Source organism: Chrysochloris asiatica, unplaced genomic scaffold (genome assembly GCF_000296735.1).
Source record: "Chrysochloris asiatica unplaced genomic scaffold, ChrAsi1.0 scaffold00006, whole genome shotgun sequence".
NCBI lineage: Eukaryota > Metazoa > Chordata > Mammalia > Afrosoricida > Chrysochloridae > Chrysochloris > Chrysochloris asiatica.
The window spans coordinates 10,239,209-10,254,317 of NW_006408524.1; the positions used below are offsets into that span (position 1 = coordinate 10,239,209).

A 15,109-nucleotide genomic window follows, 5' to 3' on the forward strand; every position below is an offset into this window, starting at 1 on the left:
AAATTACACATCTTGAGATAGGGAGATTATTGTGGATTTTCCAGGTTGCCCCTAACTGCAACCACAAGCATCCTTTTAAGGAAGATGGTACCATAGACTATGAGAAAGCAGTGTGACCAAGAGGTAGAAATTGGGTTATGCAACTAACTAATGCCTACAACCCCTAGAGGCTGGGAGAATGCCAGGAACAGACTCTCCTCTAGAGCTTTGGGAGGAGGAAGCGAGGCCCTGCCAACACCTTTGTTTCTTTCCAGTAAAACTTTTCAGACTTCTGAGTTCCAAATGGTGAGAGGATACAGTTCTACATTATAAACCATGAAATGTGTTCATTTGTTACAGCAGCCAAGTGAAACTAATGCACATTTACTGTGCCCAAATTAAGCTACAACTCACACAAAATGCTTTCATGTCAAGTGACATTTTATTAGAAATTCCTTTTCTTTTGACTAGATTACCTGTTGAGCACTTCTCACATGACAGTCTTACTGTGTTCTTTTGACTGAAGAGACAATCAGGAGATAAAATTTCCTCTCTCAGATAGAGCATCTTTGTTAGGGAGACATCATCACAAAGGGTGAAATAAAGTGTGTGTTTAAAAGCCAAACATTTACTTAATTCATGTTGTTGCCCCCAAAATATTTACCAGGTGCCTACTATATGCCAGACAGTATTGTTCCCCTCTTTTGGGAAATTTACATTCTAGTGAAGAAAGATGGTCACGGTCAAAAGCAAGCAAGTTAATGAACTTCCCATCTTGATGGTGGTCACTACCAAGGAGATCAGTTAAACAGTATCAAAGAAAAGAGAGTTGGGATAGGTATTGTGTAGAGGGAGGACCACGGACAGCATCTGTAAAAATTCATGTGTCGTTTGAGCAGAGATCTTGAGGGAGCAGCTGTATAGTAGTAGAATTGGGGGACTGTCAGACGGAGGGAACTGCAGGTGCAAAATCCTTGAAGCAGAAGTATGTTGGGTGTGTTTTTGAGGCACACCAAGGAAACCATTATTGTTAGAATGGGTGACACATGTGTGGAGGAGAATGATGGGAAATGACACTAGAGAAGAATGTGTGGGAATGTTGTAGTACCGAGATGGTAAGGGACATCAAGGGCCTTTGTAAAGTCTTTGGGTTTTGAGTAAAATAAGGAGCTTCAGAGAATTTTGAGCAATGACGCTAGTTATGTGATATCCTGTGGGTTTTTAAAGGCTCACTCTGGCTGCTGAGTGGAGGGAGATTAGGGGCAGTGTAGCAGGGAGACCAGTTGGGAGATACCACAGCCATCTCAGTAACAAAGACTGATGTATTAGATCTGCACAGTGCTGGAGCTGATTGGGGAGTGACTGGATGCTGGACTTATGCAGAAGGTCAGACCACACAGTGTATATTGACAATTGGATGTAGAGTTTAAGGAAAAAAGTGAAGGCAGTGATAATCCAGGTTTGTTTTTTTGTTTTTACATGAGGGCCTTGATGAAACAGCTCCTTTTACTCCTGAAAGATTAGTTTTAGAGAGGGGGGATATGTCCATTTGAGTTGCCTGTTAAAGACCTAAGTGGAGATGTGAGTCTAAGAGACCTGGATAATAAGATGTGGATAGTTCGTGGGCAGGAACCATCTGTTGGTAATTGGCTCTTGTAATCATTGATCTGCTCTTCTGTAGGACATGAGCTCAGAGTAACATTTAGATAAATGCTCATCTACCTGCCATGACTGCTACCTCTGTAGGAGACTGGTGCATTAAGAGCTCAGAGCACAGAACTGCTGAGCTGTGCGGTCCTGGACCAAGCTGCCGTTAGAGCCAAGTGTCCTTGGTCTTCAAAGAAATTGTGGCATGTGGACAAGGTATATTCAGACTTTGGGGTCTTTGAGGATTGTGAGGGTCTAATCAGTTTTTGAATTTTGTCAGTCTCTCAAATCTCTCCTCTCCACCCCTCTGTGAAGAATCTCTGGCCATGGTTTTGCCCCCTTCATTCTGCCCTCCACAGTGCAGCTGGAGTAATCTTCCTAGAATGCTGATCAGGTGATGTCAGTCTCCAGTTTAAAGCCCTCAGGGATTCTTATTACCCAGAGGATGACGTCCTAATCTTGAACATGACTTCTGAGATATTGCATGATCTGACTAACCTCTATGTTTCTCTACAGCCTCAACTCTGTTCTGCCTCACCCATCTGTTTCTGTCTGGTTTACCTTCCTGACTGTTGCAGTGCCCTTTTTCTCCTGCCCTATCTCTTTTGCTTCAGTTGAAACATCACTTCTTCCAGGAGTCCTTCCTCCCCAGTCAGTAGATACCTCTACACTGTGCTTACACACTTCTTCATCACCTTCAAGCAAAATTCTTTACTTTGTTGTGTGTTTTCCCTGCTAGACCATTACCTTCTTAAGAAGACAACTCTGTCAGTCTTACGACACACTTAGTTCCAAACTGGAACCCAGTAGTCGCTCAAAAGATGCTAGCTAATATTGCTATTAGATTGGTTGCTTTTGTGTGTGTGATCGTTTTTTATGCTTCAAAACATCTGAAGCACTTCTGCTCATGTCCTTTTGTCATCACATTAGCAGCATTGCCTACTCGCATTGTGGAGCATGCCCTTGCTAGACAGCTAGTAATATCTCAAGGACAGATTTGGCACATTAATGACCAAAGACCAGAATAGTTGTGGACTGACATCAGTAACATCAAACAGTAAGAAAACAACAGTGATTAAAAAGACAGGAAAGATGAAAATGGGTGTGAAAAGAGACTGAAACTTGCTCTCCAGCATAGAGATGCTAAAGTAGCTGAAAGAAATGAAGACGTCAAAGAGCTGAACAGAAATTTAGAAGGGCAGCTCAAGAAGACAAATTCAAGTATAATAATGAAATGTACAAAGATCTGGAGTTAAAACCAAAAGGGAAAAATTCGCTCAGCATTTCTCAAGCTGAAAGAACTGAAGGAGAATTCAAACCTTGACTTGAAATATCGAAGGAGTCTATGGGCAAAATAACCGACTCCACAGCACATAACAACAACAACAATGGGCAAAATGCAAAATGATGGTGAAACCATCAAAAGAAGATGGGCGTTATATACAAAGTCACTGTACCAAAAAGAAGTAGTCCCTGTGCACCCACCATTGCAAGAGGCCGTCGATGAGCTAGAGCTGATAGTGCCGGAGGAAGACGTCCAAGCGGCACTGAAGGCATTGGCAAAAAGACTCCAGGTATTGACAATACAAACAAATATTTCAACACGCTTAAGCAGTACTGGAAGTAGCTCTGGTAGCGTAGTGGTTACAAATCGGGCTGCAAACCTTAAGGTCAGCAGTTCGAAACTACCAGCTGATCCGCAGGAGAAAGATAAGGCTTTCTGCTCCTGTAAAGATTTACAGCCTCGGAAACCCTGTTACAGGGTCGCTATGAGTTGGAACCGACTCCGCGGCACATCACCACCAACCACAACCACCAAGCAATACTGGAGGTGCTCACTCATCAATGCCAAGACATTTGAAAGGCAGTTACATGACCAACCAGTTGGAAGAGATCCATATTTATGCACATTCCAAAGAGAGGAGACCCTTAGGAATGCGGAAATCATTGAACAGTATCATTAATATCACATAAAAATAAAATTTTACTAAATACAATTTAGTAAAATTGACAAGAGAACTGCCAGAAATTCAAGCTGGATTCAGACGAGGGTGTGGAACTCGGATTATTATTGTTGACATAAGGTGGATCTTGGCTAAAAGCACAGAATACCAGAAAGATGTTTACTTGTACATTATTGACTATGCAAAGGCTTTCAACTGTGTGGATCATGAGAAGTTATGGAGAACATTGTGAATAATGAGTATTCCAGAACACTTAATTGTGTTCATGAGGAACCTGTATATAGACCAAGAAACAGTCATTCCAACAGAATAAGAAAATACTGAATGGTTTAAAATCAGGAAAGGTTGCCCCAGGGTTGTTCTTTTTCGTAATTCATTTTCAATCTGTATGTTGAGTAAATAATCGGGGAAGGTGGCATCAGGATTGGAGGAAGACTCTTTAACAACCTGAGATATGCAGATAATACAACCTTGCTTGCTGGAAGCAAAGAAGACTCAAAATACTTACTAATGAAGATCAAAGACATCAGCCTTCAGTATGGATTACTCCTTAATGTAAAGAAAACAAAAATCCTCACAAGTGGACCAATAAATAACATCATGATAAATAGAGAAAAGATTGAAGTTGTCAGGGACTTCATTTTACTTGGGTCAACCATCAACACTTTGGAAACAACTGTCAAAAAATCAAATGATGTGTTGCATTGGTCAAATCTGCATAAGTCCTCTTTAAAGTGTTAAAGAGTGTAGATGTCAGTTTGAGGACTAAGATGACTTAACCCAACCCATGGAATTTTCAATAACCTCATATGCTAGTGAAAGTTGTACATTGAATAAGGAAGACTTTAAAAGAATAGATGCATTTGAGTTGTGGTGTTGGAGAAGAATATTGAAAGTGCCATGGAATGTCAGAAGAACAAACAGATCTATGTTGAAAGACGTACAGCCAGAGTGATCCTTAGAAGCCAGGATAGTGAGACTTTATTTCTCACACTTCAGACATGTTATCAGGTGGAACCAGCTCCTGGAGATGGTCATCATGCTTGGTAAAGTGGACGGTTAATGAAGAGGGAAGACCCCTAGTGAGATGCATCAACAGAGTTGCAGCAGCAGTGAGTTCAAGCTTAGTAATTGTGGGGATGGCATACAGGACCGGACAGTGTTCTGCTTTGTTGTACATAGGTCGCTATGAGTCAGAACCGACTTGATGGCACCTGACAACAAAAACAACGGGTAAGTGGTGAAAGAAGAGTAGATAATTACAAGAAAAAAAACCTCTGGAAAGAAGAAAGTAATTGGGACAAGTGGAATGTGGTGACATGGTATGAGATGGACAAGAGATAGTGGCAAGAAGCAGTCACCGGGAGAAGATAGCACTCCCTTCTGGTGGTGGTGGTTCTGTGCCCTGAGTTGATTCTGACTCACAGTGTCCCATGCATTGGGTTTCCAATGCTGTCAGTCTTTACGGGAGCAGAAAGCCTCACCTTTCTCCTCCAGAACAGCTGGTAGTTTTGAACTGCCAACCTTGAGATTAGCAGCCCGACTCGTAACCACTACGCTACCAGTGCTCCTTAGCAGTCACTTCTAAGTGATGCTTATACCTCTAGAGACATGGATCCAGGTCCTGAGTTAGAGACAGCGAGGGCTCTGATGTCACTGTATTGGTGAAAGCAATTTGAACGTGTATATTAAACGAAGAAGTAAAACAAAAACCTTGTAAGAATGTATTCCCATTGTGCTATTATTTCTAGTAAGACCCTGTTCAAAGGAAATGAAAGTCCAAAGGTTTAGTAAAAGTACATTGATTGCACTATTGCTTATACTAAAGATAGAAAATAACAATGTAATATCCTAAAAAGGAATGGATTCAATATAGCACATTTATGTAATTAAATACTATAAAGATAACACAAAGTTACGTTACAGTAAATATTTAAATAATAAACCACTTGTAGTAATCTGTTAGGTTAAAAAAAAAAAAAAGTTGTTGTTAAGTGCCATCGAGTCGGTTCAAATTCATAGCGACCCTGTATAGGGTTTCCAAGGAGTGACTGGGGAGGTTGAACCACCGCCCTTGCAGTCCAGTGCATTAACCTGCAGCACAGTTCCAGAACTTTTTCAGGTTTAACAGTGGTGTTCTCTTTGTGCTGGAACTATGGGTGATGTTTCCTTTTTCCTTTTTTCTATTTTGTAAAAATTTCTTATAGACTCCCTGGTATGGCGCTGTATGATAAGCACAGGACTGCTAACTGCAAAGTTAACGGTTCAAACCTACCAACTGCTCCTCTAAAACCCTGTTCAGTGCCTCTGTGAGTCGGAACGGCACTTAACAACAGCAACAATATAGTGAACTCAGACACACCAGTGCTTGTGAGAACAACACAGGAGTATGCAACACATGATTCCCTTTATGCATTAAATCTCCCAAAGTCAGAGCAAACTCAAAGGCAATTAGCAACAACAAATCACGCATAGTGTAGCTGTTAGAGAGAATACAGTAAAAATATTCTAAAAGAAGAAGAGATAAAAATTTCTGATCACTGGTGAATGTTTTATAGGATCAATCAGTATATGGTTCTAACTTTAGTGATACCTTGGTAGCTGCACTTAGGTAACTTTTTTTTCCACATCATATTACAAAAAATAGAATACAATGGTGCTTCAAAAAGTTCATGGAAAAACAGAATAGAAAGGTAATGGGATTTCTCCATGTCCTTCTTAAAGCCCCATCACGTGGTCATGCTGGAAAGTAAAGCAAATAGAAAGTATTTGCTCAACACCCATAAGTAACCATGGTTAATATATGTGGTATGTGCGTTCTGAGTGGTAGATAAATATATATTTGTTTTTCGGGTTTGTTTGTTTGTTTTCTTTGCAGAGGGATGTACACAGAAACATTCAGGAAAATATAATTATTTAAACCATCAAAGGGCACATTCTGCAAGCCTGCGTCCTGGCCACCAGCACACAGCCTTTCTCTTTCTGAGTCTAGAGTCCTCAGCCACTCCTCCTCACCATGCCCCTATCTCTGGTGTCGCTGCTTCTCTGGATAAGGTCCCGCATTCCGCTCGTGCGGATGGTCCTAGGGTCCCCTGATGGTCCTAGGGTCCTCTGTTCCTGGACTATAAGATTCTCTACTCCTTTTTGTTACAGAGCTTCTACCTTAACAGTTGTGACAGTTGCAATTAGACATGATAACAGTTGCTCACTATTGAATCATAAGAATCTTTTCCCTATCTCTTTTCACCAGACCCATCTACTCCAGATGAAAACTGTTCAGTGGGGATTCTACCTTGCCCCCCTGTACACTCTTAACTTAAGATAAATATATTTTTGCCCAAATATTTTTTGTGTGGTTATAATTTAAAATAGAGCTTGGCACATTTTTTTTTTTTACTAGAAGTCCTGATAATAGTAAAACAAAACAAAACTTAGGCATCATAGTCCACAATACTCTTATCTGCTGCAAACTTAGCTTTTTCTTTTTATATCTTAATTTTCTTCTTATCTTTCACTCCCGTTCTTTCTTCCCCCTCCCCCTTATTATAATCCTTTAAAAAAGGATTCTTAGTTTATTGGTCATAGTAAAATAAACCATCAGCTGAGATTGTGAAATGTCCCACCCCTGAGGTAATGCAGTGGTCCAGAGCTCAACTGCTAACTGAAAGGTGAGCAGTTCCAACTCGCACGCCGCTCCATGGGCGAAAGATGTGGCAGCCTGCTTCCCTAAAGGCCATAGCCTTGGAAAGCCTGTCTGAGGCGCTTCTATTCTGCCCTATAGGGTTGATGTGAGTCAGACACAACTCAACAGCAATGGGCTTATTTTTTTATAATGAATTGATTGTCAGATACTCAAGATAAGAAGTACTTGTGCCAGTTTTACAAACTCGTGTTTAGCAACAGTGAAATCATATTCCAATATCTAATCAGAAACACAGATTTAATGTGAGCATTGTTCCGATTAGCCCTTGGGAATTGTTGGTTATGCACTTCTGCTAGAACTGTATCGGGAAGATGATGAAAACCCTTAAAATCTTAAGTGGTAAAGACAATGGGTCATTGGAAACCTCTTAAAAATATGTTATAGTTTCCTTTTATTCTTTGCCCTTGAGTAAGATTTTATTGAGGAAGAATGTTAGAGAATGTAAATAATGAAGGCTATATGTCGTTTGAATGAATTTCTCATGAAAGAATCACATGATAGAAAATACACACTCCACCTTTCATGCTAAATGGTTAATTTAACAAAAGTATCATGTATTAAAGTATGAGGGAAAATTTGCCATCCAATGATTAAAATTACCTGTGAATTTGTTTTCCAGATATGTTCGGTGAAGGAACGGCATGCCAGTGAAATGAGAGACTTGCCAAGTCGTTATGTTGAAATAGGTATGACTCCCCAGTTGGTCTTCTGTGATGTAATTAACAAAGTGTTCATTTTCCTAAGGGAAGACCAAAGTCATGTTGGTATACTGGGCTTTTCACTTGGTACTTTGATAAAATGATCAAAGAAACGTTTGTGTTAAGTTTTGAAACTTCTATTTGGGAGAACCTTTTTTTCTAACTATATATCTTGTATGTATATATTAATTTTACAGTTGGTTTTGAAGTCACGTAATCATGGCTTTGGGTTCTGGCTCTGTTATTTACAATAGTGATTTTGGAGAATTCATTGTATGTTTTAATATTCTCATCTGGAAAATATGGACAATGATACCTATTTTAGAGGTTCTCTTTGAGAATTGTTGTGTTGTTAGGTGCCAGTGAGTTGGTTCTGACTCTTAGTGGCTCTGTGCCCAACAGAACTAAGCGCTGAGCCCATTGTTGCAGCCACTGTGTCATTCCATCTTGTTGAGGGTCTTTCCTAAAACGCTGACCCTCTACTTTATCCAGCATGATGTCCTTCTGCAGAGACTGGCCCCTCTTGATAACATGTACAAAGTCTCACCATCTTTACTTTTAAGGATAATCTGGCTGTTCTTCTTCTAAGACAGATTTATTCATTCTCTTGGAGTCCTTCTTTGCTCTTCCTTATACATTGTCCAACTTTTGAGACAATTGAAAATACCATGGCTTAGGTCAGACACACCTTAGCGCTCAAAGTGATATCTTCGCTCTTTAACACTTTAAAGAAGTCTTTTGCAGCAGATTTGCTCAGTGTAGAACGTTGTTTGATTTCTTAAATGCTGCTTCCATGGGTGTTGATTGCACATACAGTTGAGATGAAATCCTTGACAACTTCAACCTTTTCCGCATTTGTCATGTTGCTTATTGGTCCAGTTGTGAGGATTTTTGTTTTCTATTTTATAATGAAATGTAATCCATACTGAAGGCTGTCATCTTCAATTACACATCTTCTTCGCTTTCAGAAAGTTAGGTTTGTGTTGTCTGTGTATGGCAGGTTGTTAATTAGCCATCCCCCAATTCTGATGCCATGTTCTTCGTATCATCTGGCTTTTCAGATTATTGGCTCAGTATGCAGATTGAATAAATATATATATACACCCCTGACCTGACACATGTCTTTTCTTATTTGGAACCATGCAGTATCCCATTGTATGTTTGAATGACTGCCTCTTGGTCTATGTACAGATTCCACAAGAGCACAATTAAGAGTTCAGGAATTCTCATATATTGCAGTGTTATCCAGAATGTGTTATGACCCATATAGTCCAATGCCTTTTTGTAGTCAATGAAATGCAGGTAGACATCTTACTGGAGTCATAGTGTGGCGCTTTCAAATACGCATTGGACTGCTAACCACAATTTCAGCATTTCAAACCCACCAGCTGCTCCTTGGAAACCCCATACAGTGTCACTATGAGTCAGAATGGATTCAACAGCACTTCACAACAAGGAGGCTTCTTACTGGTACTCTCTGCTCTCAGCCAAGATCCATCTGATATCAGCAATGAGATCCCTCATTCCATATCTTTCTCTTAATTCACCTTAAATTCCTGGCAGTTCCTCGTCAGTGTACTCTGTAACTTTATTATCTTCAGCAAAACTTTACTTCATGTGATATTAGTGATATTGTTCGATAATTTCTTCATACTGTTAAAAATTCATCCCATAGAGAAGAAATTGAAGACTTTGCAAACTTCTACAGTCTGAAATTGATCAAATACGCAATCAAGATTCATTAATAATTACTAGCCATTGGCATGTAAATGTTCCAAACAATGAAGATGATGGGTAAGTAGTTGGAATATAAAGTCTTGGTGTTAGAAATAATACAAAAAAATCACATGATAGAATTGTGCAAGCCCACCAACTTATTCATTGGAAATACCTTCTTTCTTTAAACAACATAAAACAATGACTATACACACAGACATTGGAATACACAAGAATTAAATTGACTACTGTTGACACACAAGATGAAGAAACTAGTTATCATTAGTCAAAACTCAATATTTTCTGTCAGAGCAAGTTCATGAGACTGACTTCAGAACTGCAGAATTTGTTCATATGCAATTTCAAGTTGAAGCTGAAGAAATTTTTTAAAGGTCCACAGGTGCCAAAGTATGACCTTGAGTATGTCCCACCTGAATTTAGAGGCCATCTTAAGAAAAAATATGACATATATACCTGGCTCATGTTGTTGTTAAGTGCCATCGAATCAGTTCCAACCCATAGCAACCCTGTATAGAGTTCTCAAGGAGCAGCTGGTGAACTTGAACCACTAACCTTGTGGTTCAAACCAACTGTGTAGTCCAGCACATTAACCTACAGCTCCACACGAGGGCTCCATAGTTGACATATTGTTGTTGTGAAGTGCTGTTGAATTGGTTTCCGCTGATAGTGACCCTCTATAGGGTTTCTAAGGAGCAACTGGTGAGCTTGAACCACCTACTATGCAAAACAACTTAGCAGTCTAGCGCATTAACCCACAGCACCACACCAGACTTGACACATAGTAGGTACTAAATTATATAGTATATAAATTGCATCAAATGAATCTGTGATTTTGGAAAACCAGTATTCAGAGCATTATGCCAAGAATGATAGGCCATTGTTTATATAACTTAGTTTTATTCTTTAGTTTGCAAAACATTATTCAGAGAAAAAGAACGAGGACTGGCAGACCTTAGGAGTAATGTATTAAACAGACAGAGTAAAAGCTATTCTTTGCAACTCATATTTAGAACTGAAATGTTTCCTATAGGAAACAGTTATATTACAAAAGATTTGGCATACTCTAAGTCAGTTGCAAAAGAACATCTACCTATTTGGATCATGGGTAAGGTCAGTAGAACAAGGTGGACCTGAAATAAATCATTTGCACAAGGCTGTATTCCTAAGAACTGACAAAGGTACGTGAATTACTCACATGCATAATATGAATGTAGCAATAAAATCTGGAATGTTTTGTACTTGAAGGCAGGAGATGATAGTAAAGTTATATATATATATTTTAAATAGAAGGGTAAATACATAGTTAAGATTTCTCAGAATATTGGCAAAATTGGATATGCTGGATGTAATGTTACTGAGAAAATTTGAGGCACAGATTTGTAGAAAGATGTGTTTCAGTATCTGTCTTTCCTGACACATCCTTTCCTGCGAAAGCAAACAAAGCAAAACTTTGAGTATTTTAATGCATAATATACTGAGGAGTAAGTATTTGAGTAGTTTAAATATGGATAAGTCAAGCAAAAGTCCTGGGGATATAAAACTTTCAAGGAGACAAGAAAATGTAGCCATTGGCATCTTATCTCCTTAGTTGCTATTTCTTGAGCACATACAGTATGCAGCATTACCTGTGTTCATTCATTTTATCGTCTTAAGAACCCTTTGAAGAGTAGACAATATACTTCACATTCTGTAAATGAAGAAATTGAGGATCAGAGAGGTAAATCATTTGTCCAGGATCTTTCTATCATGAAGTTAAACTGGATAAAATCTAACTCTATAGAACCTTCTGCAAGCTTCCAGGGAGGTAAGGTGATTTATCCAGTTACTGCATGATCTTAAGAAGGTTACTTAAGCTTTCTGAGCCATGCTTTTATCCCATGTAACAAGGAGGTGCTAATACCTACCCTTTAGAATGGTGGTAGGAATTGGAGCTGACAGAGACAATGTGCCTAACCAGTTGCTCAGTAAATGGGGTAGATATTATCACTATGCATAACTTGCCACTATGCCTGCTTTTAACTGACCCAGTGGTGGCCCTACAGCCCTGGGATTACATTATTAAACACAGTTCACCTGTCCTGCAATTTATAGGTAACAGCCTGTGTGAGCGTACAAATAGTAGTCCATTACTGACATTTGACTATTATGGTTTTCCCCACTTAGGAGCAAACCTTTAAGAATATAAATCATTTTCACAGCAGGAGGCAAAGTGGTTTAGATAAAGCCCTTGACTAGGATAAAAAGAAAGAGAAATTTTAGGAGGCCTAGATTATAGTCTGCTTTACCCTGACCTGAACATCATGGGCCACTGTTCTTTAGTAAATGAGGTGAAAATGGCACAGAGAATTAAAGAGGTATCTGTGGTTGTGCATTTCTTAAAAGTCACACACTTCTAACTCTTTTGTTTTAAGTCATAATGTTACTGGCAACACAAAAGTTACTCCAGCCAATAGGATATTAATCTGTTCTTGTAAATAGAATTATGTTGATGAAGAATAAGCTTACTGGCCGATCACCAATCCCTGAAAAGAGTTCCTGTATACAGAACTTTTTTGAATGCCACTTCTTCTGTCAAATTGCATTTTTTTTAAAGTAAATTGTAAATTATGCATACTTATTTTAACCTAACTTGGTTCTCTTATGTTCTCCCAAGACTCCCTAATGCACTGGAACTTTTAATCAGTGTCTTTCATGATGTTTATGGAATGGTAACTGAAGTTGGAAAATGAAGCCAATATTTATGCCTCATTTTCTGGGATCTACTGTCATGGAGTCCTGGTGTGGCACTGTGGGCTAATGCATCAGGCTGCAAAGTCATTTGAACTGCAAGATTGGTGGTTCAAGTTTACCTTAGAAACTCTGTACAGGGTCACTCTGGATTGGAATCAACTAGATGGCACTTAACAACAACAACAACTCTCATGGAAGTTTGTTCTAAAAAAAATAACTAGCAGTAAACTATGTTGTTAGGCGCCTTCTTCAAGTTGGCTCTGACTCAAAATGACTCAGTCCTGTTCCATCTTCCCAATTATTGTTATGTTTGAATCCACTGTTGCAACCACTGTGTCAGTCCATTCCATGAAAATCTTTCTCTTTTTGACTGATGCTCTACTTTACCAGGGACTGTCCCCTACTGATACTATGTCCAGAATAGGTGAGACAAAGTCTATCCATCCTTGTTTCCAAGAATCTTTCTGGATGTATCTCTTCCAAGACAATTTGTTAATTCTTCTGATTGTCTATTGTATTTTCAATATTCTCTGCCAATACCACAATTTGAATGCATCAGTTCTCCAGTTGCTCTTATTCATTGCCCAGCTTTCACATGCATGTGAGGCAATTGAAAATAGTGCTCAAAGTGACATATTTGCTTTTTAAAAAAAATTTAAAGAGGTCTTTTATTTTGCAACAGATTTCCCCAGTGCATTGTGTCATTTGGTATCTTCACTGCTGCTTCCATGGGCATTGATTGTGGATCCAAGTAAAATGAAATCCTTGACAACTTCAACCTATTCTTCATTTATCATAATGTTGTTCATTGGTCCAGTTGTGAGGATTTGTGTTTTCCTTACATTGTGTTGTCATTCATACTGAAGGCTGTATTCTTTCATCCTTATCCGGAAATGCCTCCAGTCCTCTTTGTTTTCAACAAGCAAGGTTGTATCTTCTGAATATCTCAGGTTGTTAATGAGCCTTCTTCCAGTGTGATGCCACATTCCTCTTCATATAATACATCATCTCAGATTACGTGCTCACTATACAGATTGAATACATGTAGTGAAAGAATACAATCCTGAGACACACCTTTCTCGCTTTTAAACCACAAAGTGTGTCCCCTTGTTCTGTTTGAATGGCTGTCTCTTGGTCTATGTACAGGTTCTACACAAGCATAATTAATTGTTCAGAATTCCCATTCTTTGCAGTGTTATACAGACTTTGTTATGATTCATGCTGTTTTATGCCTTTGCCCAGTCAATAAAACACAATCAAATATCTTCCTGGTATTCTCTGCCATCTGACAGCAGTAGTGATATATATCCCTCATTTCACATCCTTTTTTCTGAATCTGGCTTACATTTCTGCCAGCTCCCTATCATACTACTGCAGCCAATTTGAATTATCTTCAGCAAAATTGTATTTGCATGTGATATTAATGATATAGTTTGATGATATCCGCATTCTGTAGGGTCACCTTTCTTTGCGAGGGACACAAATTGAAGCTCTTGCAGTCAGTTGCCCAGGTAGCTGTCTTCCAAATTTTTTGGCATAGTGGTCTGAGCACTCACTGCCCCTATGATTGTCATATGCCCTTTGAGAAAATATATCAAGATTATCCCCCTTGGAATCCAAAAAAACAGTTGCCATAACCTTTTGAGCTGACCTTTGCTTTGAATTTATCTATCTCAGTAGATCCCTTCAGAAGCCAATGTTGAGATTGGACCGTTTTTTTTGAAGGCACCCTAAGGAGACTAAAACAGGTGTTTTACTGAGAGAACGTGTCTGCAGCCATCACAAAGGACATCTAAACACATTTTGATTAGAATAAGCCCTTGTCTGTGTGTATGACCTGAAGCCTAGTCACAATAGTAATAAATTTGATAATGAGTGGTAAGATATCTACAACTCCTGAAGTAACAAATATTTTGTTTCTTTTGTTCTTTGCAGAACAGTCACTTTGCTAAATACATTACGAACAGGAATTTGTTTAATCTTTACAATGATCCTAATTGGTAGGGAGTTTTATTCCCATTTCATTGGTGGAGATACTGAGATTCAAAGAGATCAAGTAACCTATTCGGGGTATCACATTCTTATGTAAAGGAGCTAGTAATTCAGATATGCCTGACTTCAAAGCTGGAGCTCATAACCACTATGCCATGCCTGGTGGCACAGTGTGTTTTGCCCATGCGTTTTTGTCTCTTTAACCCTGCTTTGTTGTTGCTAGGTGCACAACAGAACGAAACGCTGCCCGGTCCTGGGCCAACCTCACAATCATTGATGCCTGAGCCCATTGCTGCTGCTACTGTGCCAGTCCATCTCACTGGGACTGGGGATCTTTTTCTCCGACCCTCCACTTTATCAAACATGATATCCTTCTCCAGTGATTGGTCCTATGTCCAAAATATGAGAGATGAATTCTGGCCATGCTGGCTTACAAGGAGCACTCTGGTTGTACTTCTTCCAGCGCAGGCCTGTTTTCACTTTTGGCAGTTCATGGTACTTTCAGTATTCTCCTCTAATACCGTAAAGCAAATGCATCAATTCTCCATTGGTCCTGCTTGAATAAGGATCCAGTAACATGAGGCTATTGAAAATACTGTGGCTTGGGCCAGGCGCACCTTAGTCCTCGATCTGACATCTTTGCTTTTCAACACTTTAAA

General features: G+C 39.2%; 1 protein-coding gene across 1 annotated transcript in view; it reads left to right on the forward strand.

Annotated features, from left to right (window-relative positions):
• Positions 1-15,109, forward strand: part of VPS41 (vacuolar protein sorting 41 homolog (S. cerevisiae)) — a 259,706-nt gene that overhangs the window by 157,411 nt on the left and 87,186 nt on the right. The window contains exon 9 of the mRNA XM_006832263.1: positions 7,913-7,979. Coding sequence (XP_006832326.1) covers positions 7,913-7,979 — 67 coding nt within the window. The remainder of the gene's footprint in view (positions 1-7,912; positions 7,980-15,109) is intronic.